The following is a 27955-nucleotide window of genomic DNA, read 5'->3' as shown; positions in this document are numbered from 1 at the left end:
AACCTAGGCTAAATAAGCGCGCTAAACCTAGGATTTACTAAAAACATTAAGTAATTATATAGGTTAGCCTGGTTATTGGGATGTTAATGGGGTTAGCCTGGTTATTAGGGTGTTAATGCATTGGTTAGCCTGGTTATTTGGAGGGTGTTAATGCATTGGTTAGGTGGTTATTTGGTGGGGTTGGTTGGCTTTTACTACCACTTGCTTATTCGTACTTTTACCAATGCGGTGTGGTAAATCCTAAGATTTACTATTTGGGTCCGGTAAAAATTCGAAATGGAAGCAAAATAAATAGTTTTCGGGCTTTTACCATATGCTTTTGGTAAATCCTAGGTTTAGCGCGCTTATCCTAGGTTTTACCGCATTTCAGACATTTACAGTTACATATATATTTGGGACAACTAAAATACAGCTCGGGATCTCTACTACTGGAAATCAAAGAAGAAGTAAATTAGCATGGAGTACTTATGGAAGAAACTCAATCCTATTCAAGTCTAGAATGTCAGTTTATCTAAAGAAGAAAACATTCGACCAATGTGTACTACCAGTCATGACCTATACTTGCCTATACATGCGAAACTTGGAACGTGAACACTTAAAACGGATATTATAAGGAAACTGCAGGTCGCACAACGCTCAATAGAACGAAATACGCTAGGAATAACGAAAAAAGACCGTAAAAGAATAGAGTGGATACGACAAAAAACCGAAAAAGGTAATAGATACCATGCATCCACAGAATCAAATCCTTCAAGTGGCAATGGATAGGACACCTGACAAGAAGAACAGACAACAGATGGACTACAAAAAATACATTATTATTCCACGCCGAATTAAGAGACCTAGAAGAAGACCAAAGCTGAGATGGGGCCATGATATTAAGAAATTAGCAGGGATAACTTGGACCCACGAGCCAACAATAGACAACAATGAGCGCCACTACAAAAGAGAGCAGAAACATTACCTAAAATGTGTGTAAAATTGCTACTTGGTATATCTAAGTATATGAGGGAGGCTACACCATAATTGGAAATGGTTGAATAAGCTGAGATTGATGATAAGGCGGGATCCACAAGTGCAATTTTGGCTAAATTGGGATTTTTATTTTAATTGAAAGAGAATAATATATTGTAATCCATTTATGGATTGATATATTGTTTACTATTTTCGATTAATTTTTCTTCTTTCAGTGCCTATCCTCTATGGATGTTGGCAATCAATGTACGGTCGCCGTCCCGTCCACTGTCTAATATTTTTCAGCCATGATGTTCGATTAATTACGCGGAAAATGAAAAAACAGATCTCCGTATAAGCTTCCCCGTAATGGAAATTGTACGAAGTTTTTATTGGCTCCTGTAAAATTCGTTTTTACGTAAATACGAGGTTCTGCCTTTTAGCCCTCGATATAGGTAGGTATACAGTTTTTACTGTAGGTTATGAAAAACAACAGATCATCTTTTGTGTGAATGCTGAACACTGCAAAAATCTTCTACACACTGGAAGAATCTGCAAGACAATCGAAAAAAATAATTGCTTGGAATTGATGATCGCTATCATTTTATATGCACAATTATGTGGTAAATGACATCGATCGTCATTTCCAAAACATCTTGACACCACCTTACGATGTTTATTCGATCATAATTAATAAAGAGTATAATATCTTAGATTGCCATATAACTTCTAATTTATTTATCATTTTGATTATCGTAATCTCTTATCAGTAGTGTACTTTTCTACCAACAAAAACATTTTGGATAGTCTAGGCTTCTAAATTTATAGTATGCGTAACAAATATTGGCGTCATACTGTCTGATAGTTTATCGCTATATCTCTCTCGAAAGATAATTAATTCTTTGTTTATAAAAATATAGTCATCAGGTATTATACATTCTTACTTTTTACATCGTTTACCAAAGTTTACATATACATATAATATTAATTAGTAAACTATGTCTATACCCTATACCACACTCCTCCAACTCCCAGTGGATGGAAACCAAACCAAGAATGTATTACTTTGAGAAATACCTCACTGTAGTATTGAACAATAAAAACGATTGGAAGAGAGAAACGTTGGCTCAGCATGTAAAAGGCCATCCCATAACGCGGTATGAATGTAGAATGTTTGGGGAGAGAAGTTAATCACCGCGACCTTACAGATCTATTGTGTGTTCCTCTTTCTTGAGTTATAACGAGTTACAACTCATCATACAGTCTCAGGGCTTTAACAAAAGGCAGTATCTGAGACGGCTCCACAGAGGCCAACTCTCTATCCTCGACATCAGCCGTACCAAAGTTCATGGCACGAATGGTCGTCGTCTTGGCGCACTCAGTGATAAGGTGTTTCCCCATTTTCCCCACAGAATCTGCATAACGTGGTATACTGATGCTTCCGAAACCAAAGTTGAGACAGAACTATATACTCCGAACTAATGGGCACCTCCACCAGCATCCTTCAGGCATAAATATACAATATCGAACGATGCGTACAATTTATCTTGGATAGGAACTATCGAAAACAGGACATCTTATCCGATAATCAACCTGCACTAAAAGAGATCAACTCAGTAACCATCAATTCGAAGTTGGTCAAAGAATGCTTAGAGCAGCTGAACAAATTAAGCGAAGAAAAAAAAGAAATCCTTCCAAAGCAAAGAAATCCTTCTACTCAGGGTGCAAGCTCACCAAGAGATAGAGGGCAATGAAAACGATCTAGATAGAAAAGGAGCGAACACTCCACTAACTGGACCATAACCGTGGAAACCAATTTAAAGCGGAACTCAAAAACATGGAAGAATTCATCCGTAACTGGGAATAGAAAGCCTCCAATGGTCTAAAACATTCCAAAAAAACTCTCAGAAATTACGTAAAAACAATCTTCGGATTGTCACGGGGTTTTTAACAGAACACTGTCTCCTCGATGAACACATCAGTAGATTGAAGCTAAGAAACAAAGACGAATGTAGATTCTGTGCGAAGAATGGGGAAACACCAGAACACCTCATCACTGAGTCCGCTGGGACGACAACCATTCGTGCTATAAACTTTAGTGCGGCTGATGCCTCAGATACTGGTTTTTGTCAAAGCCCTGAGAGGGTATGATGAGTTATAACTCGTTATAACTCAAGAAAGGGCGACAGAATAGTTCTGTAAGGTCCCGGTCGGGGGCGGTGATTAACCAAAATAATAGTAATTTATGTAATGATTGCCAAAAATATGTAAAAGAAGAATACCCTTAGAGAATTATTATAGTTGGTTAAACTAATTTTTTGTCAAAAAGAAATTTAATAGAAATATATTTTTTGGTTTATTAAAATTTTTAATTTCACCACAAAATTTGATTTTTTGTTGTTCAAAAGACAATATGTAAAAACTGATAAAATAATCGTTTGATAATGTCTGTAAAACAATAATTATTATAAATTTTATAAATGTAAACTCGGAATGAATACTTCTTTGGTTTAATCCACCTAATGTTATTTACACTTAATATATTTTTTCAAATGTTGATGTTTATAAAATATTTGTATAAATTTTATGAATGCGAACTAATATATTTTTTACATTACTCGTATATACAGGGGTTCGAACTGTATTCCGGAAACTTCGGCAGCATATTCTGCAGATAAAAATAGGTAAAAACGGGCCTCATGGGCTGTATCTGTTTCTGTTCCGCACTGCTGCCGCAGTTTCCGGAATACAGTTCGGACCATCCTGTACATATGCATTATAGTTTGTCCGACGAGAAGCCACATAACAGTGACAGTTGTGTCTGTTATTTTAACATTTTCTATCATACCTATATCATATTTCATTCTGGTAAATGTATTTTTATTTTAACATGACAAAATGGTGAATGATATTTCTCATTATTTGAAAAAATATAATTCTTTAGCCAGGGATAGTAAATATTATATTCAATATTAATTACAGTTGAAGTGTGGTTGAAGGTTGGAACGTTTGGTGTTTCAACAGCAAAATAAAACGTTAATTCACCACAATACACCAAAACATTTTACACTTTGCACTCGATGCGCGTTTCGCTAGCCATGTTAGCATCATCAGCAGATGATTAAAACTAATAGTATAATATATATTTCATATCAATTCAATGACTTAAGAATACAAGATACAAGGACATGTAACGCCCATACACGGGCTGCAGCAGAATTTGTGACCTTAGACGCTATTTTTTTTGGACATGACGAATGAGTCATCAGCTGGCCATCAGCAACAATTTTAGCGATTTTTAATATTTGGTTGTGTGTAGTGAACTTTGTATAAACTTTATTACAATGGTAATTTGTTCAGCTTTCAAGTGTAAAAGGCGCAATGATAAGAAAGAGCCAGGAGTTACGTTTTATAGGGAAATAAACAGTCCACTACACCTTTTTCGCGTTTTTTTATTGAATTCGATAATTATTCTTCTAATATTATATGTACTTAATATGTGCTATATGTCGATACTAGTTTTGTACTTTTTGTTAACATTTTAATACGTTTTTTTCGTAATTAATTAGTATGATACCACCAGATACATCATAGGCGTAGTGAAAACATTTATCAAAAATATAAATATTTATGTTAACAAAAATATGTGCCACGGCACTGTTTGTAAGAATGATCACAGTTTGGTCTCGGGTGCTATTTATCCTTGTATTCTTTAGTCATTGTATCAATTAAACTTTTATTTCGGTAATCGAGGACGCGATTTTTAAATTCATTGTTGCCAACCATGAACATATTCGGCGCCGTACTAACTAACTGGAATTTAAATTTTCGCACTGGGGATTCAGGTGGTAGCTCTGCTGTAAAAAAATGTCAAGTTGCCACATTTTTTTATTTATTTCCTGACATGTGTTTCCTGTAATTTGTTTTCACATTTTAGTTTGGTATTATTATGAGTTTTGTGTTGTGATACTATAAGCTTATAAATGTTTACTAGCAGACCTTGCAGTCGAACATTGTTCTTTTAGAACCTCTCTCTTTTAGTGCGAAGTGTACAAGATAGTTTAATAGCAGTAAAAAATCATCGGAACTTTATTAGGATATTTTAAACGGGAAAGCGGTAATAATGGCCCTTTATGTCCCTTAAGGCTGTTAAGAAGGTGAGTTTTGTAAATAATTACTGTTTATGTATTTATAAGTAATTTATTTCTATTTTTAAAATATTTTGATTAAAAGAATTTATATAAAAGTGGGCAACGCTGTGCCAGTCAATAATCACGCGACTAAAAGTTTATTTGATATGAACTATACAGGGTGCTACAAATTCGAGGTACGAGCATTGGTATCTCGGAAACCGTAATAGATACGAAGATGGTTAAATTGGGACAAAGTTGCGCCTTGGGATGTTTACCAAGATGCCATCAATAAAGTTTTAAAAATTTCAAGGCTTGCTGAGTTTTTTGGAAAAAAGCAATTTTTTTGAAAATCAATTTTATTTTTCCTATCGTTACTTTTTACAAAAACAAATTTCTAATTACTAGTCTTATAGCCACTTTATTAGGGCTATCTGGTAGTATTTTTAGATTTTCAAATTAGCTGATAATTTGTGAGATACAGAGCCCAATTTATTTTTTTTTAAATACGGACCTGCATTTTTATTTCAGATTTTGAACGAACTCGGTCTCCTGAGTACAATGATATGCCACACTTTATACTTTTTTTTGTTTTGTGTACCTTACCAACAACAAAACTATTTATTTAAAATAATTTCAAGTCCGACTCTGGTTTTTTAAATTATTCAATCTGATTACATATATTCATCGTAACAATATTGATCAGCGCTAATTAACATTGAATAAGAAAAATTGTTACAATTAAAAAAATCAAATAAATAATATCCAGGTTAGTAATTTAAAGATATTATAATTTATTTCTTTAATGTGAATTTGAAATTTCAGTGTACGGACTAATAATATGCATAATATTATTCGTAGTTATTATAAATAAATCAACTTCTACAAACTAGTTTCTAATGCTCTACATGTTCGAAAGAGTTACCACCCTCCTTACTTCCTATTGCACAAATTTATTATTCGTTCAATTTTATTTATAGCTCTTTGAACATATCTTCTTCTTATACTTCCGAATGCATTTTGTACTCTTTATTGTAAATGTTGAAAAATATTGATTTCACTTTTACAAATGACTGATGTTACCAGATTTTTTATTGCATTTGATTTTCCGTATTCAATATTTTACCCCACGTCATTGATAAGTTTGAAGGCTTATCAATATTGTAAGGATAAATAGATTAAATATTTAAGAAGCAAAACCGGACTTGAAATTAGTTTAAATAAATTGTGTTCAAATGCCCGAAACAAAAAAAAAGTATAAAGTGTGGCATATCATTGTCTTCAGCAGACTGAGTTCTATCAAAAACTGAAATAAAACGTACAGGTTCATATTGAAAACAAATAAGTCGGCCTCTGTATCTCACAAATTATCAACTAATGTAAAAATCTAAAAATACTATCAGATAGCCCTAATAAAGTGGCTAGGAGAATGTGCAATTAGTTTTTTAATTTTCTAAAAAGTAAGAACAGGAAAAAATAGAATTGATTTTCAAAAAAATCCGTTTTTTTCCAAAAAACTCAGCAATCCTTAAAATGTTTAAAACTTTTTTGATAGCATCTTGGTGAATATATAATAAAGTGCAACTTTACCCCAATTTAACCATGTTCGTATCTATTACGGTTTCCGAGATACCAATGCTCGAACCTCGAATTTGTAGCACCCTGTATATACCGTATGAACGAATAAAAACGGCGTCAGCGATTGCTATGAAACGAAGATCGCTGTCATTTTATATGGGAAATGTCATCGATCGTCATTTCCAAACCAACTGGACGCCGTTTTTATTCGATCATACGGTACATAATAATTATAGTCTATCCGACGAGAGAACACACACAGTGACAGTTGTATTTCTTATTATATTATATTTTTTTAACAACCATTTTGTCTCATATTTGACTCATGTGACTTAAATATATTTTTATTTTAACATGACAAGATGGTGAATGAAATTTCTCATTATATGAAAAAATATTATTCCATAGCTAGGGGAAGGCTCGGAGTAATAAATATTATATTCAGTATTACTGCACAAAAATAAAACTCAAAAATTAAAAAAATACAAAATATTTATTAATAAAAAATGTCGAATATCAAAACATTAATTGTTAATACTTAAATCTACAACTGAAGGAACATAATAAAAGATTATCTTATTTTTTACAAAAAAAAATCACTAATTAAAAACAATAAACACTCACTATAAGTTTGTAATTGTAACTTTATAAAAATACAAAATGGAAACATGCTAAAAATGCCTTAACATAATCATTATAAAATTAGAATTTAGAATTCTTGATACAAGAGGGTATTTGTAATAAATAAATAAATATATAAATATATTAACAGCCTTTTTCTTTTTTCTTGATTTTGAGGAAGCTCCGTTTTATTTGTTTCGTTCTATGAGACCTCCATTTTCCATCATTTCTTCTTCTTTGTCTATGATCTTTAATCTAATGTCAGGACACATGGCGCGTCTACAATAAACAGGTAATGGCAGGTCCTGTAAAGAAAAATAACTATTATTAAACATATAAGAAAATGGCTTGATAGTAATAGTTATGCGTAAAAACAACTGTTAATAACCATGCGAATAGGTTATACTGGAATTACAACCCCCTAGAAAAAAATATTCTATAAGATTCGTGAATTCTAAACGTAGTGATATTTCACAGAAAAAAAAATATATTTTTGATTCTTTTTTCTGTTTTATATTTTCATTTGTACTTAAAAGCTCCCCTCTCAAAATATTCAATATTAACTATATTTTTTTGAATATAATATGTATGTACATCTAGTAGAGAGTACATAAGAGCATATTAATTTAATTTGTACCTCTCAGTGTAGACAACCAGCAATTCAAAATTTAAAAAAAATATGTATAAGTGGATGTCAATAAATCATAAATGATTATTTAATAAATAGTTATTATTTAATTTTCTTTGTAAAGAGAATTAACATAGTTACTAAGTAGAAAATACTAAATAATAAATACTAAATGATAAATGAATAATAATACCGACATTTTTATATATCATTATTAGATGTTGGTACCACATAGGTTGGTACCCACGCAGATAGATAGTACCAACCTGGTACCAACTAAATGCTGAAAATGACAGCAAGAAATTCAATAATACGCGTCAAAGACTGTTTTAAAATTCATTTATCAGTTTTCTTTCACTTTTGTTCACAAAAATGCATAAATTTTTAGAAAAAATGTAAGTAGAACTTAAAATCAAAATTTAAGTACCTTAAAATCAAAGAATATGGACAAAAATCACTTGGGAGTACTTAAGTGAAAACCAGCTGTTTTCAGATTTTTAAACCGATATTAATACGTATTATTACGTTTTAAAAAATGCTGTGATTATTTTAGACACTATTTCTTATTTTAACCTTTTAAATGTATTAAAATTAATATAGAAAATATTAAAATTATAGTACTTTTTTAAAAGGTATTCAAGTTAATTCAGTGTTATTTGACAACATTGCAAGAATAATTTCAGATTCAGATGGTACGACATAAAAACAATGGTACGACTGGTACGGTACGACCACACCCAAACCTGCGCAATGTCAGGGAATCACAAAATTCCGGCATAACCTATTCACAAGTGGGATTCGTACCATACTTATCCTTTTAGCGGTCTTCTTTTTCTTGCATATGAAGTAAAATCCTATTGTAAAAGTAATCAATAGGATTGAAGCTATGATTGCTTGTCCAGCCCTGGACATGGAAAGGAATCCAGTCCACAGATCGTACGATTTATCCATTAGAAGTTTGATGAAGGTACCGCCAGCCAATTTTAATAATTGAGATGCGAACTTCATCATGTCTCGCAGCAAACTGATTTGTGTTACGACATGTCTTGACCTTTTAGCGGTGTTCTTATCGCTCTTATCCGTAGAGAAAGATCTCTTCTTATCGCAAACAGCGGAAGATTACCGTGTTGCCAAATTGGTTAGAGAAAATTTCATTAAAAATATTAAAATATTTGTAGAAATTAAAAATTGTGTTTTTTTCTTTATTTATAATAAAGTGTTATCTATATTTGTAAAAAATAAAAAATACTTCATAATAAATTTCGAAAATTCGAGAATAAAACCAGAAAGTTTTAGGCAAAAAATATTTTTTATACATCACACAAAACTGTTTAGCAGTCTATACTTTCAAACGGAAGATATTTTATAGGAAAAATACAGTATATTTGATCTTTTTAGAATTACTTCGTCGTTTTTTATTTAGTCATTAAAAAAATAATTTGTTATTTTATAGCAAAATAAATATAGTTACCCAATTAAAAGTAAAATTACCCAATTTTACTCACATTTAAACGAATTTAATAGGTTTAATCAGTTTTATTGACAATTAAATTAGATTAAAAATACTAACAAAAATTCTTACACCTTACGAAAAATCGGACGATCCGGCAACAATGTAACAATTAAGGAAGAGATGCCCACACATCAAGACCTAAACAAGTTCTAGCATGTTTTAATGAAGAAAGCTTAATTTAAGTATTGGTATAAAGAGTTGCATACCTTAAAACATGCATTTCACTTTTATTATCTCATATCGTATTTAAAACATTAACTGCTTTTTAAATATAATAGGGTATCTACTATATACAGTAATTTCGAAAAAAAACGGCGTCAGCGATGGCTATGAAATAAAGATCGCTGTCGTTTTATATCTAAAATTATACGGGGAATGTCATCGATCGTCATTTCCATACAAACTGGGCGCCGTTTCTTTTAGACCATACGGTATTATATACTAATTTTTGACGACAGTTTACAGTTTACAGTAGTTTGAGTGGATAATGGATTAGTGGTTAAATTTCCATTTAATTTAACCTCTTAGAAAATATTAGTAGTAAATGTATGTTCCTTCGCCATCTTGTCAATATTCTATTTTTCGTATAAATTATTGTGTTTATGAAACCCTTCACAATAAATTATAATACTCCTTTATCTATGATTATAACAATGTAATGTGTTGGTCCATCAATGGTTAATACATTAAATAACTTTTCAAAATTGCGGTATATTCAAGTGCCTTAAATGACCAGAGGTCTGTCATTCAGATGCGATGTCCGTCCTGAGGATTGATTCGTCAAAATGTCCAAATATCCGTCAATTGAATTCAATCAATTCAAAATTATGCTACCTTAAAAAAATTAACAAGTGGTAACAAAATTATACTGAAATACATATGCTTAGAACGGGGGGAGGTTTTTCTTTGAAATGTATTTCCTACTTTATTATACAAAAAATTATTGAATTTTGGTTGTTTTTCAGGAACCAATGCTCTTACAGAAAGGGTATTTAGTATTTACAGTAGTCATTAAGTTGTATACATGTACAGAAAAGATACAATTATATTGTATTTCTATTTCTACAATCTTTAAAATGTCTGGTAATTGAAAATTCAGTATGAACGGTGTCCGGTATATAAAAAAATTACATAATGCGTCAGTACTATCATTATCTATACTATTCATGAAAAATGTTGGTTGACTCAGAATCTGGTCACTTTATAGCTAATAGATTAGTTTGTGCTAATAGCTATATCTGTAGGTGTCTGTAGTTATATCTATTCTCTTACTAAATGGCGAATGCGCCGGGAAAAGAAGTAGGAATATTTTATAATTTTCATTTATGCGCAAATTATTTAAAATTATGTAGACTTTGAATTTGAATACTTATATTATATTATGTTATTAACATTTCTTTTTATATTATACAGATTATCTGAAAATGTAACACTTAAGTCTAGAATTTAAGTATGGAATATTATATTTTATTTATACTAGGCAGGAGGTCAATATCTAAAAGTTATATTTCCGTGTTTACCATATTTTATTTTTTCCAAAAAGAATTGTATTTTTTTTTAGTTACTACATATGAATGTTATTTTATTTCGTCTATTTTAATAAAACTTTTTTTTTGATATATGTAACTTGCCATTTTTAGATTAGATTTCTCATTCTGACGGTTAATTCCGGGTTCCCGGTATTATAAGTTCTTATCCCGGGATTTCAAAACGGGACCCTGATCCCGAAAATTTGAAAGCTAGTTACAACTGACATATCGAGTGGGTCTCAAAAGTGGCTCGCCCCTATAACTTTTTTTATTTTTTTACATAGAAACGAGATTTGCCACCAATCATATCGTTTCTAAGGCAACTGGAGAAACAGCGTTAAAGTTGGCTTAGAATTAAAGATCGCTGTCATATTACATAAAAATATTATGGTAACTGTTATCCTTCTGTTATCGATCGCCATTTCAAAGCCAACTTTGATGCCGCGTTTTGTCCTATATCGGGTGCGTCTCAAAAGTGGCTCATCCATATCACTTTTTTATTTTTACATATAAAAAAAAGGAGATTTGGTATGTTAGTAACTATATAACATAAATTAGGATTGATTGACGTATTCAATTGCTTTTGGTCACTTCCTGTTTCACCGAAAATGACTATAACTTTTGATTTTTAAATGGCACTCTCGGTATTTTTTTTACTTTATTCGATAGAAAATGACACTCTGAATAGAATGACATATCATATGTCAACTTTTGACATTTTCGCTAAAAAAACCGTATTTTAAATTTCAATCTAGAGCCGTCATATATAAATATATAAATCAGTTATTCATAACGTTCTTCGCCGTCTTCTGATTTCCAGTCTCCATTGGTCTCTGTCTGTCCAGAAGTTTTCGCCTATTCTTCATGTTCTGATGTCCCCATCTCTTCCTTCTCTCCAACTCCGTCTAGGTCTCCCGCTCTTTCGTTTGCCTTGTGGTGTCCAATTGAGTATTTTCTTCGGGATTCTGCTCTCTTCCATTCTTTGTACGTGCCCGTAACACCTGAGTTGGTTAATTTTGATGTCTTTGATTTACTCTATCCAGTTTCGATTTCCCGGCCGCGGGTCTCCAAAATTCCATTTCTGTAGCTTCGAGCAACTTAAGGTTTCTTTCTTTCAAAGGCCATACTTCACTACCATAACTAATGATGCTTTTAACTATGCTGTTATAAATTTTGTGTTTGTTTTTTGTTTTGATACGGCCTTATCCCATAAAATACTGTTGAGTTGTCTAATTGCTTGTCTTCCCTGATTGTTTCTGCACTTAATTTCTTCATCAAGGCTACCATCGTTGGTAATGTGCATGCCAAGATATTTACATTTTTGGCGTATTTTATCTCTTGCTGTTGCTGTTGGATTAAGTTCTGTTGTTCGCCACCGATACACATATATTCCGTCTTCTTATGGTTTACCTCCAGCCCCCACTTGTTATACTCTTCAATTAGTTTGAGGGTCATATATTCCAGGTCCTCGTAGTCTTGAGCTTGAGCCAGTATTATTTGATCATCAGCGAAACAGAGAGTGTAAAGTATTGAGTCGTTTAGTGGTATCCCCATCTGTTCGCACTTCCTTTTCCATGTTTTCAGAGCTTGTTCCAAATAGATTTTAAACAGTGTGGGGGATAGACAGTAGCCCTGTTTAAGACCTTTGTTTATGCTGAATCCCTTTGATACTGTTTGTCCTTTCTTTACTTGGCTAGTGTTGTTCTTATATAGTTCTTGGACAGCATTAATTAATGTTATGCTGATATTCATTTTTTCGATGGCTTCCCACAAATCCCACAATTTAGACTGGGATAGACTATCATATGTTTTCTTGAGGTCTACGTAGAGGAGATGTATTTCTTGATTTCTTGCCATCTAGAGTGCCATGGCTGTGTTAAAAAACTAATTTTTAATGAAAGAGCCTTGGAAAAATAGATTTTATCGTCTAATTTATTTAGTGTCGTTTCCTGGTCGGTTAAAAGATACCCAAATCGTATCTTTAATCATATCTCAGTTGTTTCAAACGGAACGTGGGTGGCTCATTACCATATATTTGGAAAAAACTTTTTTTACGAATAATTTGGTACCACACACTTGGTATTTCTAGTCAAATTGTCGTTATGAACCGCATGTTACAATTTCAAATAAACCATATGAGAAAATGTCAAAGTTGGCATATGATATGTCATTCTATTCGGAGTGTCATTTTCCATCGAATAAAGTAAAAAAAAAGCCGATGGTGCCATTTAAAAATCAAGAGTTGTAGTAATTTCCAATAAATACACAATACGTCACTCAATCCTAATTTATGTCATATAATAATATACAAAATCTCGTTTTTTATCTGAAAAAATAAAAATGTTATAGGGGTGAGCTACTTTTGAGACGCACCCGGTATACGGTATATTCATTGTTCATTGTGATGCATCTAAAATGTAAATATATACTCAAATCGTTCAGTTTTGGGTGCAGAACTTTTGATAATATAAAAAATACAGAATACATAATACAAGGGTAAAACTTTGGTATTTTCTAGTATGCTATCATCTCTCAGGTTGATTCTCAGGAGGGTCATTCTAGCAAATCTAGGTACGACTATATACCAAGTGTTTTTCGCAATGTCTCGGTATCGGTCTTTATAGTACACCGTCAAGACGTCGCCGAGGTACGACCTTACTAAAGGATACAGGGGCGTCGCTGATACCAAATATGGTAGTACGAAAGTGTTTTTAATCTCGAATGTGGGTTGACCATATGGTCAGGAGATCTGCTGGTAAACGCCATGGATATTAAAAGTCATAGATAGAGTACCAAAATCTATAAAAATACTTCTTGCGATTGGATGTGACGCGCTGATCTCATTAACATGAGCTTACCTGTATATAGTTCATATCAAATAAACTTTTAGTCACGTGATTAATCGATCAAGCTTTTAACCTTGACCGGCACAGCGTTGCCCACTTTTACATATTTTCTTTTTATCAAAATATTTTAGGAAACCAAAATAACTTCGTTATAACTATATAACAAACAGACAAAATTCAACCTCCTTAACAGCACTTAAGAGATATAAAGGGCCATTACTACCGTTTTCCCGTTCAAAATATTCTAATAAAGTTTTAATGAGTTTTTGCGGCTATTAAGCTATATTGTACACTTCGCACTATCTAAAAAGAATAATATTCAACTGCAAGATCTGCTAGTAAAATATTTTAAGCTTAAGGTATCACAACATAATTAATACGAAAATACAAAACTCTGTCAAGTGTCAAAACGAATGACAGTGTCAGGAAATAAATAAATAAATGTGGCAACTTGACATTTTTTACAGCAGAGCTACCACCTGAATCCCCAGCGGGAAATTTAAATTCCAGTTAGTCAGCCCGGTGCGGCGTCGAATAGAGTTTTTTATGGTTGTCAACAATGAATTTAAAAATCGCGCCCTCGATTACGTAACTATATAAAATTTTAATTGGTATCAAGAATATTTTTATTCTGATGCTATAGAATAATATGTAATTATTAACAGAGCGGCGTTCACCGGTAAAACACCGATGACGCGTCTGGTTTCATCTTTAGATGCGGTCACTCTAGCACCGAAGTATTGTTGGAATATATTTATTTATTTCTTCATTTAAAGAAAAATTTATATATTTATTGTTACTATACTATTATTTAGCCTCTAACCAATGGCGCGACTAGTACAAAGAACCGCATTTTCACGATACTATCGCACTGACATATTATAGTCTGTCCAACAATATAGGACCCACAGCAGTGGCAGTTGTGTCTGTCAATTTAATTCACACGTAAAGCCTCGTGTGAATTATACCGTTTTGTAGCTGGACATTTCAAAGAGCCAATGAGATTTATACGAAATTCATTAAATTTAAATATCAGATATGAAATTTAAATTTAGTACAGCCCACATTGGTTTTTTTTAAATACAACGCAGTTTTGTGCTTAAATTGTATTTTCTGTCATTATTTGGATGTCGTCTGTCGAAATCTTGACATGTTGAATAGATCTTAGAACGTCTTCTGCCGTTTTTTATTCCTTCAACCAGCGGCGGATACAGAGGGGGGCTCATGGGGCCAGGGCACCCCCTAAAACCTCTAAGTTGGGTTAAATATTAACCTTTTGGGTTAAAAATTACACCCTAAAAGGCATATTTTACATTATTTTTGATTTGGGCCCTCCCTAAAATAAATTTCTGTATCTGCCCCTGCCTTCAACTTTATTATTCAGCGTTATTCGTAAGTAGGCGCAATATAGTTTTGACTGTTTTTTTAATTATTAATTGTTAGCCAGCGGTTTCGTATAAAACGGCCTCGACACTATTTCCGAAATGTTTCGCAAAATATTTTTAGAAATATTTCGTAAAACCATTTCGCAAAGGATTTCACGAAATACTGTCAGAAGTAGTTTTTCGAAAAACTCAGTACTTTTCTTATGTTGTGGGGAATACTGGCTAATATCGGCCGGCAAACACTTGGTTCTTTTATTATTATTGGAATTGTCTCGCGAAATGTTTCGAGAAACGTTTCGACAAAACTTTTGTACGCGTCTTCGTACTACTTCGCGAAGTAATCAAGATCAAACTTTGTTGTGGCTTTAGAAAAATAAGTAAACATGGGGAGTATGAATAAATATTATTAGTTTGTAACGGAGTGTAAAATACCCAATGACTAAATAATATAAGGATATGTAAAGCTCATATACGGGCTGCAGCAGAATTTGTGACATTAGACGCCATTTTTTGATGGCAACGAATGAGGCATCAGCTGGTCACCAGCGACAATTTAGCGATTTTTAATAGTTCGTGTGTAGTGTATAAACTTTATTACAATGGTGATTAGTTGTTCAGTTTTTAAGTATAAAAGCCGTAGCGATAAGAGCCAGGAGTTACGTTTTCATAGGTAAATAAACAGTCCGCTCCACATTTTTAGCGTTTTCTTAGTTTTCTTATTGAATTCGATAATTATTGTATGTACTTGATGTGTGCTATACGTCTATACTAGTTTTGTACCTTTAGTTAACATTTTAATGCGTTTTTTTCATAATTAATTAGTATGATACCAACGTATACACCAGTGCATTTAGAAAACAGTTACCAATGGTAGATTACATTGGTTATAGCTCTAAGGTTACACAAGAATATTTACTTTTAATCATTGTCTAATTCTAGAGATTTGTTGGGCAACCAATGTTTTGAAGCAACTTGCTCAATACTTGGTGATTAGAATCACCCTGTATATGGATATTAAAGCTCTATATATTTTAATGTTTATGGTATATAGCTGGTGCTTGTCGTTGTTTTCAAGATATTGGTGGATATTTGGGTAGGCGATACGGTGAAATTAAATATTGAAGTTAATAACAATTTTTTTTGGTCAATATATAAAAGGGCAAGTTAAAAATTGACTACGTGGTGTGAGTCTTTGACAAATATGGTCCGATTTAAGTAGGCGAGTCTTAACACGGAAGACTCAGTTTTTTCGTTTCTAAAAATCTTCTAAAATCTTTCTAAAATAAAAACTTTAGTAAAATTAGTTATGTCATTATTTTTTATCCTAGGCTAAATTAATTTACCTAAAATGACCAAATAATTACAAAGTATAATTTTTTATATAATTATATAAAAAAATATCGTGCTGAAAGTCATGTTGTGTCTGTGGTTGTATCAGCAATACAATAAAGTTATGAGTAATAATTAATAATTAATAAAAAAAATATTTGGAATTACCACTTCAGATATCCAAGTATCAAAGTACTTAAGTATAAGACTTTTATGGAAAAGCAATAAATTACTATAATATTTTAGAAATAATAACAGGAAAGTAGCTAGAAAATCTTTAATATAATGTATAATCTTAAAAATTAAGATTAAAAATCACATAAATGCTTAAATTCATTCTACATTTTTGGATGTTTTTAATGTTAAATAGAAATATCAAAAAAATATATACGTATATTTTTGATATCATCATCATTTTCAGCTTATTCAACCATTTCCAATTATGGTGTAGCCTCCTTCACATACTCCCTTTGTAGTTGGGCCCATTGTTTTCTAGTCGGCTATGCGGGCCCAAGTTGTCCCTGCTAATTTCCTAATATTATGATCCCATCTCAGGTTCGGTCTTCTTCTATGTCTTTTAATTCCTCGTGGATACCTTGCTGTAATTTTTGTGGTCCATCTGTTGTCCGTTCTTCTTACCAGGTGTCCTGCCCATTGCCATTTCAGGGATTTGACTCTGTGATGTCCACAATGTAATTATTGATTATGATGTCCATTTTAAGTGTCCAAGTTTCGCATGCATAGGTCATGATCGGTAGTTCACATTGGTCGAATCATAGACTTGAAATAAAATATTGTATTATTTTATTTTAAGTCTATGGGTCGAATGATTTCTTCTTTAGATAGAGTGACATTCTAGATTTGAATATGATTGAGTTTCTTCCATAAGTATTCCATTATATGCTTAATTCTTCTCTTGATTTCTGGTAGTAAAGATCCCAAATCCCAAGCTGCGTATTAGTTGTTCCAAATATATACAGGGTTGTTCACCACATACGACACGGAATATTGTAGCTAAACGATTAGATTTTTACAAATTGTAAGTTTTGGGTTCGTTGAAGGACTATTAGAGCTACAATTTAAAAATATTTTTACAAGATACAGAGTGTCCCAAATAAGTAAAAAATATTATAGTTATATTTTTTTAATAGAACACCCTGTATATTATTCTATTTTTAGATTCTACAATTAAAATAAAGGTAAATTTGATTAAGGTTTATCACACTTAAACTTTACCGTTTTTGAAATATTTTGAATTTTATGAAATTGCAGAAAAAAAATTTAAGGCTTCATTTCTCCAAGGGTATCAAAGCTTTTAATACTAAATATTTACTGAAGATTGTTTATTGATCAGATATTGGTGCTGCAATAATAAAAATTTTACTACCTTATACAGAGTATCCAAAAATTTATATTAAATAATTACTAGCTTTAAACGGCAATAACTTGTTTAATTTAAATGAAACACCCTATATATTTTACGTGAATTATATGCACAATTTAATTGTCTATCAAATTGTATTATGCCATTTTTTACCCATCTCTTCAAGTTTTCGTAGAAAATGCATTTTCTTATAATTTAGACCTCATTAATCACTATACCCATGGAATATTGACATTTTAGATTATTTTGAAAGATGTAACAAATTTTCAAAGAGTACAGACACTAATATTGTCGATATAGTTCGCTTATTTTATTAAAAAATAAAATAAAAAACTGTTTAAATATTTTTTGTTAAAGAGGACCAATTAATATGATCCCAGTATTCAAACTACATTAATTGACTGTCTACGTTGATTAATAATAATTGCTCCAAAACTGAAAAACTGAATTTTGTGTGTGTACTAGACACTGTGGTAAAAAGTAACACTATAAATTTGATTTCATTTTTTGACGAATGCTAATTTATAAAAACAGAGACGTTCATTTTCAAAACTTATTATTATATTGATTTTTCTGAGCCAAATCCACATTTATTTAGAATACTTTATAAATTAAAAGAATTTAAAAGTATGTAATTAATTAATTTTTGGTGGGAAATAATGGTGGTATATTTAATTGGCATACTCTTTTATAAAGATTTAAATAGTTTTTTTGTATACCAATAGGCTTGCAATATTTATCACGTGTATATTTTGTACATATATGTTGCTTTAAAAAAATCTGAAATGTCAATATTCCATGGGTATAGTGATAAATGAGGTCTAAATTATAAGAAAATGCATTTTCTAAGAAAACCTGAAGAGATAAGTAAAAAATGGTATAACATAATTTGATAGACAATTAAATTGTGCATCTGATTCTCGTAAAATATACAGGGTGTTCCATTTAAATTAAACAAGTTATTGCCGTTTAAAGCTAGTAATTATTTAATATAAATTTTTGGACACTCTGTATAAGGTAGTAAAAATTTTATTATTGCTACATAATATCTGATCAATAAATAATCTTCAGTAAATATTTGGTATTAAAAACTTTGATACCCTTGGAGAAATAAAGCCTCAAAATTTTTACTGCAATTTCATAAAATTGAAAATATTTCAAAAACGGTAAGGTTTAAGTGGGATAAACCTTAATCAAATTTACCTTTATTTCAATCGTAGAATCCAAAAATAGAATAATATACAGGGTGTTCCATTTAAAAAAATACAACTATAATATTTTTTAATTATTTGGGACATGTTTGTATCTTGTAAAAATATTTTTAAATTGTAGCTCTAATAGTCCTTCAACGAAGCCAAAACTTACAATTTGTAAAAATCTAATCGTTTAGCTACAATACTCCGTGTCGTATGTGGTGAACAACCCTGTATATTCTACTATTTCCAGTGTTGTGTTATTTATTAGAATGCCTTTTCTTTCCACTAGTTCGTTTCCACAGTTGTACATTACTTTACTTTTTGCTAAATTCATTTTGAGACCCAATTATTGCTGGCTGTATTTAGTTTTGTGCATTGTAGGTAGTACATTAATTTGCGCTTGTAGGTAGTTCTTTAGAACTATTGGCAATTAGGACTATGTCATCAGCGAGTCTTAGATGGTTAAGATATTCTCCATCTATTTTTAATCCTTTGTTGGTCCAGTCCAGTTGACGGAAGATTTCTTCGAATGTTGCTGTAAATAGCTTTGGGAATATTGCGTCTCCCTGTCGTACTCCTTTGCCAGTTGGGAACTCTGGAGTTGTTTTATATATCATTACTCTTGCTTTGTCTTCTTTGTATATATTGGCGGGAGTTTCTATATCTTTTATATAAGGCCTGATAATACCTTGTTTCGCTAGGGCTTCTATTATTGCCTAGGATATATCGAGTTGAAAGCCCTTTCAAAGTCTATAAAGGCTATGGCTAGTAGAAGTTAATATATAGAGCGTTTACAGAACACCTTCTTTAGAGTTACAAATAATTTTCAAAGCAATCAAAATAAACCTACTCAGGAATTCTCCAAAAAATTTACTATACTATATATCCTTGGAGTCTGTTTCCTTTTAGAGGCACCTTCCCTTATATATAACTCACCTGTTAAAAATTAGAGTAATTATATTTATAGACTATCGTAATAGGTCTACGGACAAGGCATTGTAGGCTCAACAGTTCAATAGACATATAAAGCTAGATGAGAATGACACACGAAGCCATGTGCACTGGTGCAAGTTCTGTCAATCTGAAAAAGAGAAGACAAAACTGTCCTGTCATCTTTCTTTTTTTTTTTGTACCTATTTTTTATATGATTTTCGTTCTGTCAGAACACATCTGGCAAATGTGCCGTTCTCGGTAATAGGCAATGATAGGATTGATAGGCCATTGACAAAGAGTTACACGGAGGTTTCAATCTCCAAGTTTGCTTGACTTTGCGGAAAGGATAGGACTGGATAATGTCATCTAAGGATCAGAAGAGAAACCACACAACAGATCTGAAAAGGTCGCAGTGGATCAGGCCGATAGTCACCTCGAAGAATCTGATCTAATCTAATCGTAGTGGTAATTACGTTACGATTATACCGTATGATCGAAAAAAACGCCGTCAGCGGTGGCTACGAAATGCCATCAATCGTCATTTCCCAGCTAACTGGACGCCGTTTTTTTTTCTCGATCAGACGGTACTAAGCTTTATTTTCGCCCTTTAAAACGGCGTTAAGTTGGTTTGGATATGAACGATCTATGACATGACATTCACATATAATTCTACGTATAAAATAACAGCGAACTTCATTTCTATAAGCCAACTCTTACGCTTTTTTTCTAGATCGTATCGCATTTCTTAGGTATCTACCCCTTCATACACAACATTTTTTTTTAGATTAAATAGGTGCAAGTTCGCTTTATTTTATTTCATTTTTTAAGCATTAAAAGTTAACAATTTCTCTTTTTTATTGATATACCTAATCAAAGACATCATACACTATGCTTTTTTTTACTGTTGTATAATCGTCCATCGCAGATTTATATGGAGAACAATAAGAAAACGCATTCCAAATACAGTATTTTTTTTATTTGGCGAAATCTCTCTTAAGATCAACAAATAAGTATACAGTTTCATCGTTACCAAAACAAGAATGTGTATGTATCTCCATCATTCATTACTCCCATGTTCTTGATTATAGTGGCCCACGTGAAAGTGCAGTCTCTGTCCCGTAATGATCAGAAATAAACGATTGTCGTACAGAGTCGTACATAATTTATTTACCGTATTTTTTTTTAAATACAAAAGTTTGAGCCATAGCAAATAAGCCGGGGGTGTCTCACTTGGATAAGAAACGTACTGCCAAATGCCAAGCAACTGTCAATGACTGCGAAAAAGACTGCCTATTTCTGTCATAATTATAGTCGATTGATGCCAACGACTGCTACTGCTATATAGCGACTGCCAAGAAAATGTACATGTAAAGATGATATTATATTAGTTTTATTGGTTGAATTTAAAGACTTTGATTGGTTAGAAACAAATTGATTGGTTAACCAATCAAAGCCTTTAAATTCAACCAATAAAATTAATATCGTATCATCGTATCGTCGGACAACGGATGCATGAAAATCAAGCTTAATTCCTACAGTGAGACACCCCTTGGAATAAGCTTATATATATATTTTGCGTTATATAACATATGTTTTTATCCATATTATTATTAACTAGGCAAAACAAACACTCCGGCGTTGGTTATGAGCTATGGCTATGAACTATATACTCCTTATCACTCCAATACTGTATGAAAAATTATTTCATCTGTTGACTGATAAAGTTCTACAAAAATTTGATACATCCTGTATTTCTGATTAAAATCTATTGGAAACAAATTAAATAAATGAAAATACATAAAATATATTACTAAAACAAACAAAATAAAAATTCTTATATAATTTACCAACAAAGAGTACATATTTGTAAATTTGAACTGACAATTAATTTGATACATACATGGTGTCCCAATATTCCGTGGACATAGAACTACGTATTTTTGTAATCAAAATAGGTTGATTGTTCAATCAATCATAGTTCTTCGTCATTGGCGTAACCACAGGGGTACCAGTTGGTACAGCCCCCCTCCCCCCCCGATACTGCTGGACACCGCTCAGAGAAATGTTGAATTTTGACTGAGCGATGACTCTTGGCTAAATATTAATTTTTATTTGCTTGTGATGTAGTAAAAATGACTTTCCATTTTTGTTTAGTTAATATTATTTTGCTTTGTTCAAAAAATGTATGTAGTTTTTATTTGTTTACAAAACTTGTATGTATTTAATTAATCCGCGGGAATATGTGGTTGATAACCAAATCATTGATTATATAATTTATTATTTATCATTGATTATATCATTGATTATATAATTTATTGATTGAGAAATTCATGTAAATGTTCTTCGGTCCTACAAAAAAGGTATTTATTTTTAATGATATTATTCTTCATTTAAAAAAAAAATAAAATTTCTAGGCCCCCCGTGGGTTTATCCCTAGCCCCCTCCTCAGGATGAATTGCTGTAGAAAGAACCTTTATAATGTATTATTTGCTTCTGAAGCTTACTGTCAATTTTATGTATAATTTGTGATATTAATATAAAATTCCATATTTTTGCCAACTAGATTATTAGCGCCAAACAGACAAACGAAATACTTTTGTATAGAAGTAAATTGTGTAAAATGAACTTATTTTGATTCCAAAAATACGTAGTAACATCTACATGGAATATTTTAGGACACCCTGTATCATGATTATTAGATTATCATCAAAAAAGTATCTGATAAAAAAATACATATGTATGTATACGTAAAAATGTTTGCTTTAAATCATCAAAATAAAAATTACAGCAGGTAAGTATTTCTCATTATTATCTTAGATGTAAATTTTCACCTATAAACAGAAATCTATGAAATATAATTTAAGTGAAGTGTTTTTAAGATTTAATATATTGTATTATTATCTTTATTATCAAATGATTAATATTGTATATGATTAATACAATAAAATTATGATATTTTTATCTTATCAGGGCATTTAATTATAGTAAACAGAACCGGCTTCAGCAGGAAAATTTAAAGGTATGAACCGTATGAACAAATAAAATATATAGTTTATTTTAAATTGTTAAAAAAAACATCACCATTTGACAGTAAAATATGTCACTCACACATGACATAGTACTCAAATTATTATCAATCGTTGACGAAATTTTACGATTGAGGCGTTTTTTGCAAAAACCCCATTTGTATTTTTTTTTTAAAAAATGTACATCACAGTTAAAGATTTCGCCAACAGACTACATAAAAAATATGACACCCTGAATTAAAATGACATATGACAACTGTCACTGTCATGTATCATCTCGCTGGACTATATCGTTGGAAAAACTATACAGGGTGTCCCAGAAATAAGTGCAAATATTTTAACTTGTAGACGGACCCCAGAAACACGCCTATGAGGTTTTTTTCGCAAAAAAAAATTTTGAAAATTCGAATTTTTTTTGAAAAATTGTTTGGAAATTTTTTTAGTTTTTAGTTAAAAAACATAATTTTTTGATAATATGGCAACATAGGTATTAGATTAAATTTACAAGAAAGAAAATCCAGAAAAGATTCAGTGGTTCTCAAAATTTTAGCAAAAAATTATTTTTTTTGGAAATTTTCAAAGTAAAATAGGTAACTCCGTTATTTTGGACTTATTTGAAAAACGACGAAGAGAAAATATGTTTCTTTTATCGAGATCTACCACCCCTTAAAATATTTGCACTTATTTCTGGGACACCCTGTATAGTAGAAAAAATATTTTGGCCTACGGTACCTAGAATTTTAGGCAATTTGTGAAGTAAAAGCACAGGTAAAAGTAACTACATAAAATCTTAAATTTATAAAATAATGTATTCATTTAAAAAAAACAAAAATTCCTATAAAGGTAGTCAATAACAAATAAGTTAGTCATCGGCGGAACGAAATTTGCATAAGAAAATATATAATATATACTAAATAACAAATATTACGGATTACGGTATATCTACATAAGGAAACCATATAGATATTTTATTTTTAAGCATACATACTAAGGATAACAAGGCGGTAATAAATATAAAACAGATCATAGTTCCAAGAAATGGAAATTTATTAGATTTATTTGTATTTCCACTTTCCTCCTTTAAATTACACAGGGTAACTCTTAATTAAGTGCAAATATTTTCAGGGCTGGTAGATCTCGATAAAAGAAACCTATATTTTCTCTTTACCGTTTTTCAAATAAGTCCAAAATAACCGAGTTACTTTACTTTGACAATTAAAAAAAAGATTTTTTCTTAAATTTTGAGAACTACTGGATCTTTCCGAGTTTTCTTCTTGTAAATTAGGTACAACATAGGTAGTATATTATGTTGCCATATTATCAAGAAATTATGTTTTTAACTAAAAAAAATTTCCAAAATATTTTTTAAAAAATTCCAATTTTTTTTCAAAAAAAATCGAAACTTTTAATTCCTTTTTCGCTTAAAAAGGCTCATAAATGTGTGTCTATGGCCGAAATATACTACCCCTAAAAATATTTGCCCTTATTTAAAACTCACCCTGTATAGATAATACCGCGTATGATCGAAAAAAAAACGGCGTCTAGTTGGCTAATGACGATCGGTGACATTCCCTATATAATTTTACATATAAAAATATATTAGATAGTTTTAAAATATATAAGATAAAATTTTAAACAATGTGTTTAAATTTAATAACTTTTAATTATTTTTTTTATCATTATTCTTTCCATGATACAAACCAAACATTTTTATAAAATAAAAATTTGTATTCAGAAGGAATCATTTTCTTTTTCTGTATTGTTATTATAGTTACCTATCGCTTCTAATGCATTTTAATATCAGTAACTGTTTACTACAAAACATGTAGGCATCTTATCGACTCGTAAGTGCCATTTTAATGTCGCATTTGTTGAACTTATCAAGGATATATCATTTTGCAATATTTTTAACGGGTTTTCTACCGCTAAATAACCGAAAAGTTTGTTATATTTAAGGCCACAGGGCCAGAACTGAGTCATATGGTGACGCAACATATAGGAGACCCTTTTGGGCAATTACACCCAACCTGGTCCGCAAGAAGATCGATATCAGAACAGAAAACATTATTTATTAATTCTAGAAGTTATTTTTCGTTAACATTTTCTTATTTTTGCTTTTTTATCGACCTGTATGGTGGGTATTTTAAGGACAAAACATAAACTTTACAATCTGTTTGGTCTACGACTTTTAAATACAATTCTCTATCAATAAACTTCGTGAAAATAACCCATTAACGCCGTATATCCTTAAATAGTTCGATTTATTATAATATCGAGTCACCCTGCACTAAATAGGCGTAAAAATAATTAAATTAATTCAAAAATGACGATTTGAAAATGCATATTTTGCGAACGAACGTTGGCAGCCATGAGCGTCCGCAGACGGGCGGTGGGGACCTATATAAACGTTGCGCGCCATCAAATCGCTGCATTTGTGAGAGTCGCATCGATAAGAGAGTTATATTTGTGTTTATCTAGTAGTAATTTTTATATCTTAAATAAGTCAAAATGAGGGAAATTGTACACATTCAAGCCGGTCAATGCGGAAACCAGATTGGAGCCAAAGTAAGTTTCTGTTTTTTGTGTATTAAAACGTTTCAGTTATTTCAATCTAGTGACCTCATTTTTGTACGTCTAGCTTCCGTTGCGGCCATCTTACGATTTTGCTCTAAGAATGAATCGGTTCTTAAGTATTTGAATCGATTTTTAATTTTATTTACTGTTCGTTTAGTTATCAATTTTTATTAGAGAGCGATCACCAGATATTCTGTTTATAGCGTTCGATACCGGCTTTTTTCTACTAGCTGTTCTGAAAATACGTGTTCACTACGAATTTTTCATTACGTAGAGTAATTTCAATCGATTAAATTGTGTGAATCTAGATATTCGAAGAAAAGAATTTTTATTTTATGAATCTATAAAGATAGGGCGGTTTCCTTTACCTTTTATATAGTAGGTATCTACGTTTATTCCAATCACCATCTGCCGGTACTACTATTCTATATGAAAACATCTGTCAGACATACCGGCAAATTAACGGTTTTTTCGTGATCTCAAATTTAAATATTTTTCCGTTTGTTATGCTTTCTAATTACGTTACTTTTATAAGTTTTTCTTATCTATAGACATTGACTAATTTTTTAAACGTGATCTGTGTAACCATGCAATTAAATTTGACTTGTTCAAATTAATTTAATTAGAACTGTCAGATAATTTATGGAAGTCTGGTGATAAAAATTTCCTTTCAGGTATTTTTACTTTGTCATATAAGTTTAACGGGTTCTTTTTAAAGATTTTCCTGTTTAATTTCGTATTGAAAATAATATAATCACTAAGCATCCGGTAAAAATATAAGATCACATCTCTGGTTTCAGCGACCGTTGGAAGACATACGTGTTCAGCACAGATAGTACGTGGAATATGACCGTTAAAAAAGGCGGGGCATATATGCTTTTTTCTTTTTAAACATGAGCGGTTTGTCTTCATTTTTATCGTTTCCATGGTTTTTCGTTTTGTTTACGGTGTTATTTAATACGGAGTCTGTTTTTCCGCTATCGACCACACAACGTGAAATTTGTTTTGCTTGACAATTTAATATTTTACACTTTTGAATTTTTTGCCCCTTAAATAAAAGTTTATACATACAATAATTTTAGATCATTACGGTTTTGTCTTTTTTTGACAGTATGTCCTCGGATTGTCTTTAAAAGAGGAAACACTTTTTTATAAACATTTTTAGAAAAATTAATCCTTTATAAAAAATTTTGCTCGTTCTAACATGGTTCCTCTTTATACTTTTCCACATTTCCAGACAGTTTTAGACCAAAAATATATTTTTTTCTTTTTTGATTTATATTTATACAGGGTGATCCGAACTGTACTCTGGAAACTTCGGCAGCATCTTCTGCAGATAAAAATAAGAAAAAATGTTCGTATAAACGTATGTCCTAAAATGCTTAGTTTCGGAGATAGGGTGCCTACCTAGAAGTTTCATTTTTATTTCGATATTTTTCCAAATTATTTTTGAAGTAGCGTCAATATTTGGATATTTAAATGGGTGTCAGGTGTTGTTTGGCATGAGAAATTTGATTTCTGTGCTCTATTTGTAGGGGGCACCACTTAATGTGTTTAACTGTTTTGAAGGGTTATAACTTTTCGTCCGTACCTGTATAAAATTACTGACTACTGCTTTGACTACTGAGTAAAAAAATACATTTACGACGTTTTTTTTAATGTAAAAAAGGTCTCTTGGTAAAAATCTCTACGAGTTAATCGTATCAATACCTACCTGTCATCATTGACATAAATTAAACATGTTGACCAAATACCGTATGATCGAATAAAAACGGCGTCAGCGATGGCTATGAAATGAAGATCGCTGTCATTTTATATGTAAATTTATATAGGAAATGCCATCGATTGTCATTTCCAAGCCAACTGGACGCCGTTTTTATTCGATCATACGGTAGTTATTATGGACTGAAATCATAAGTTTAAAGTGTGTTTGCGCCAAAAGTTCGACAGAAACTGTTTTATCATCATTTTTTTGCAGAAAAACTTAAAAATTAATTAATTTAAAAAAATATATAAAATTTCCCCAATTTATTATTTCAGTCAATTAACTATCTATTCAACGTGTTTATTTTTTGTCAGTGATGACATGTATTGATTATTTCCATTCTAAATATCTTGAGAAGGGTGGCTTGTAACGATTTTACAGAGATACATTTTTTACGTAAAAAAATCACGGAAATGTATATTTTGAAAGTTTTATAACTACAGGTACGGACAAAAAGATATTACTCTTCAAACCAGTTAAAAAATATGTAGGTGGCGTCCTCTACAAGTAGGAGTCATATTGACATCAAAATCAAATTTCTCATGTCAAAAACCACCCAGACAC

The 27955-nt window shown here is 31.3% G+C and overlaps 2 protein-coding genes across 2 annotated transcripts in view; one reads left to right on the top strand and one right to left on the bottom strand.

The window, feature by feature from the left end:
* Window positions 1-7287: 7287 nt before the first annotated feature.
* LOC115890483 lies at window positions 7288-9106 on the bottom strand. Its single transcript, XM_030910726.1, has 2 exons — window positions 8716-9106; window positions 7288-7588 (listed from the first exon to the last, which is right to left on the bottom strand). Exons 1-2 carry the CDS (start codon window positions 8920-8922, stop codon window positions 7472-7474), a joined length of 324 nt encoding a protein of 107 aa, XP_030766586.1. The 5' UTR covers window positions 8923-9106; the 3' UTR covers window positions 7288-7471.
* Window positions 9107-25461: 16355 nt separating this feature from the next.
* The window catches only part of LOC115890477 (tubulin beta-1 chain), a 9913-nt gene continuing 7419 nt past the window's right edge, over window positions 25462-27955 (top strand). Inside the window, exon 1 of the mRNA XM_030910719.1 lies at window positions 25462-25617. Coding sequence (XP_030766579.1) covers window positions 25561-25617 — 57 coding nt within the window. The 5' untranslated portion in view covers window positions 25462-25560. The remainder of the gene's footprint in view (window positions 25618-27955) is intronic.

This window comes from Sitophilus oryzae, unplaced genomic scaffold (assembly GCF_002938485.1).
Source record: "Sitophilus oryzae breed Bouriz unplaced genomic scaffold, Soryzae_2.0 scaffold_1178_pilon_pilon, whole genome shotgun sequence".
Lineage (NCBI taxonomy): Eukaryota > Metazoa > Arthropoda > Insecta > Coleoptera > Curculionidae > Sitophilus > Sitophilus oryzae.
The sequence above is the reverse complement of the archived record's forward strand: the minus strand, read 5'-3'. Positions and strand labels throughout refer to the sequence as shown.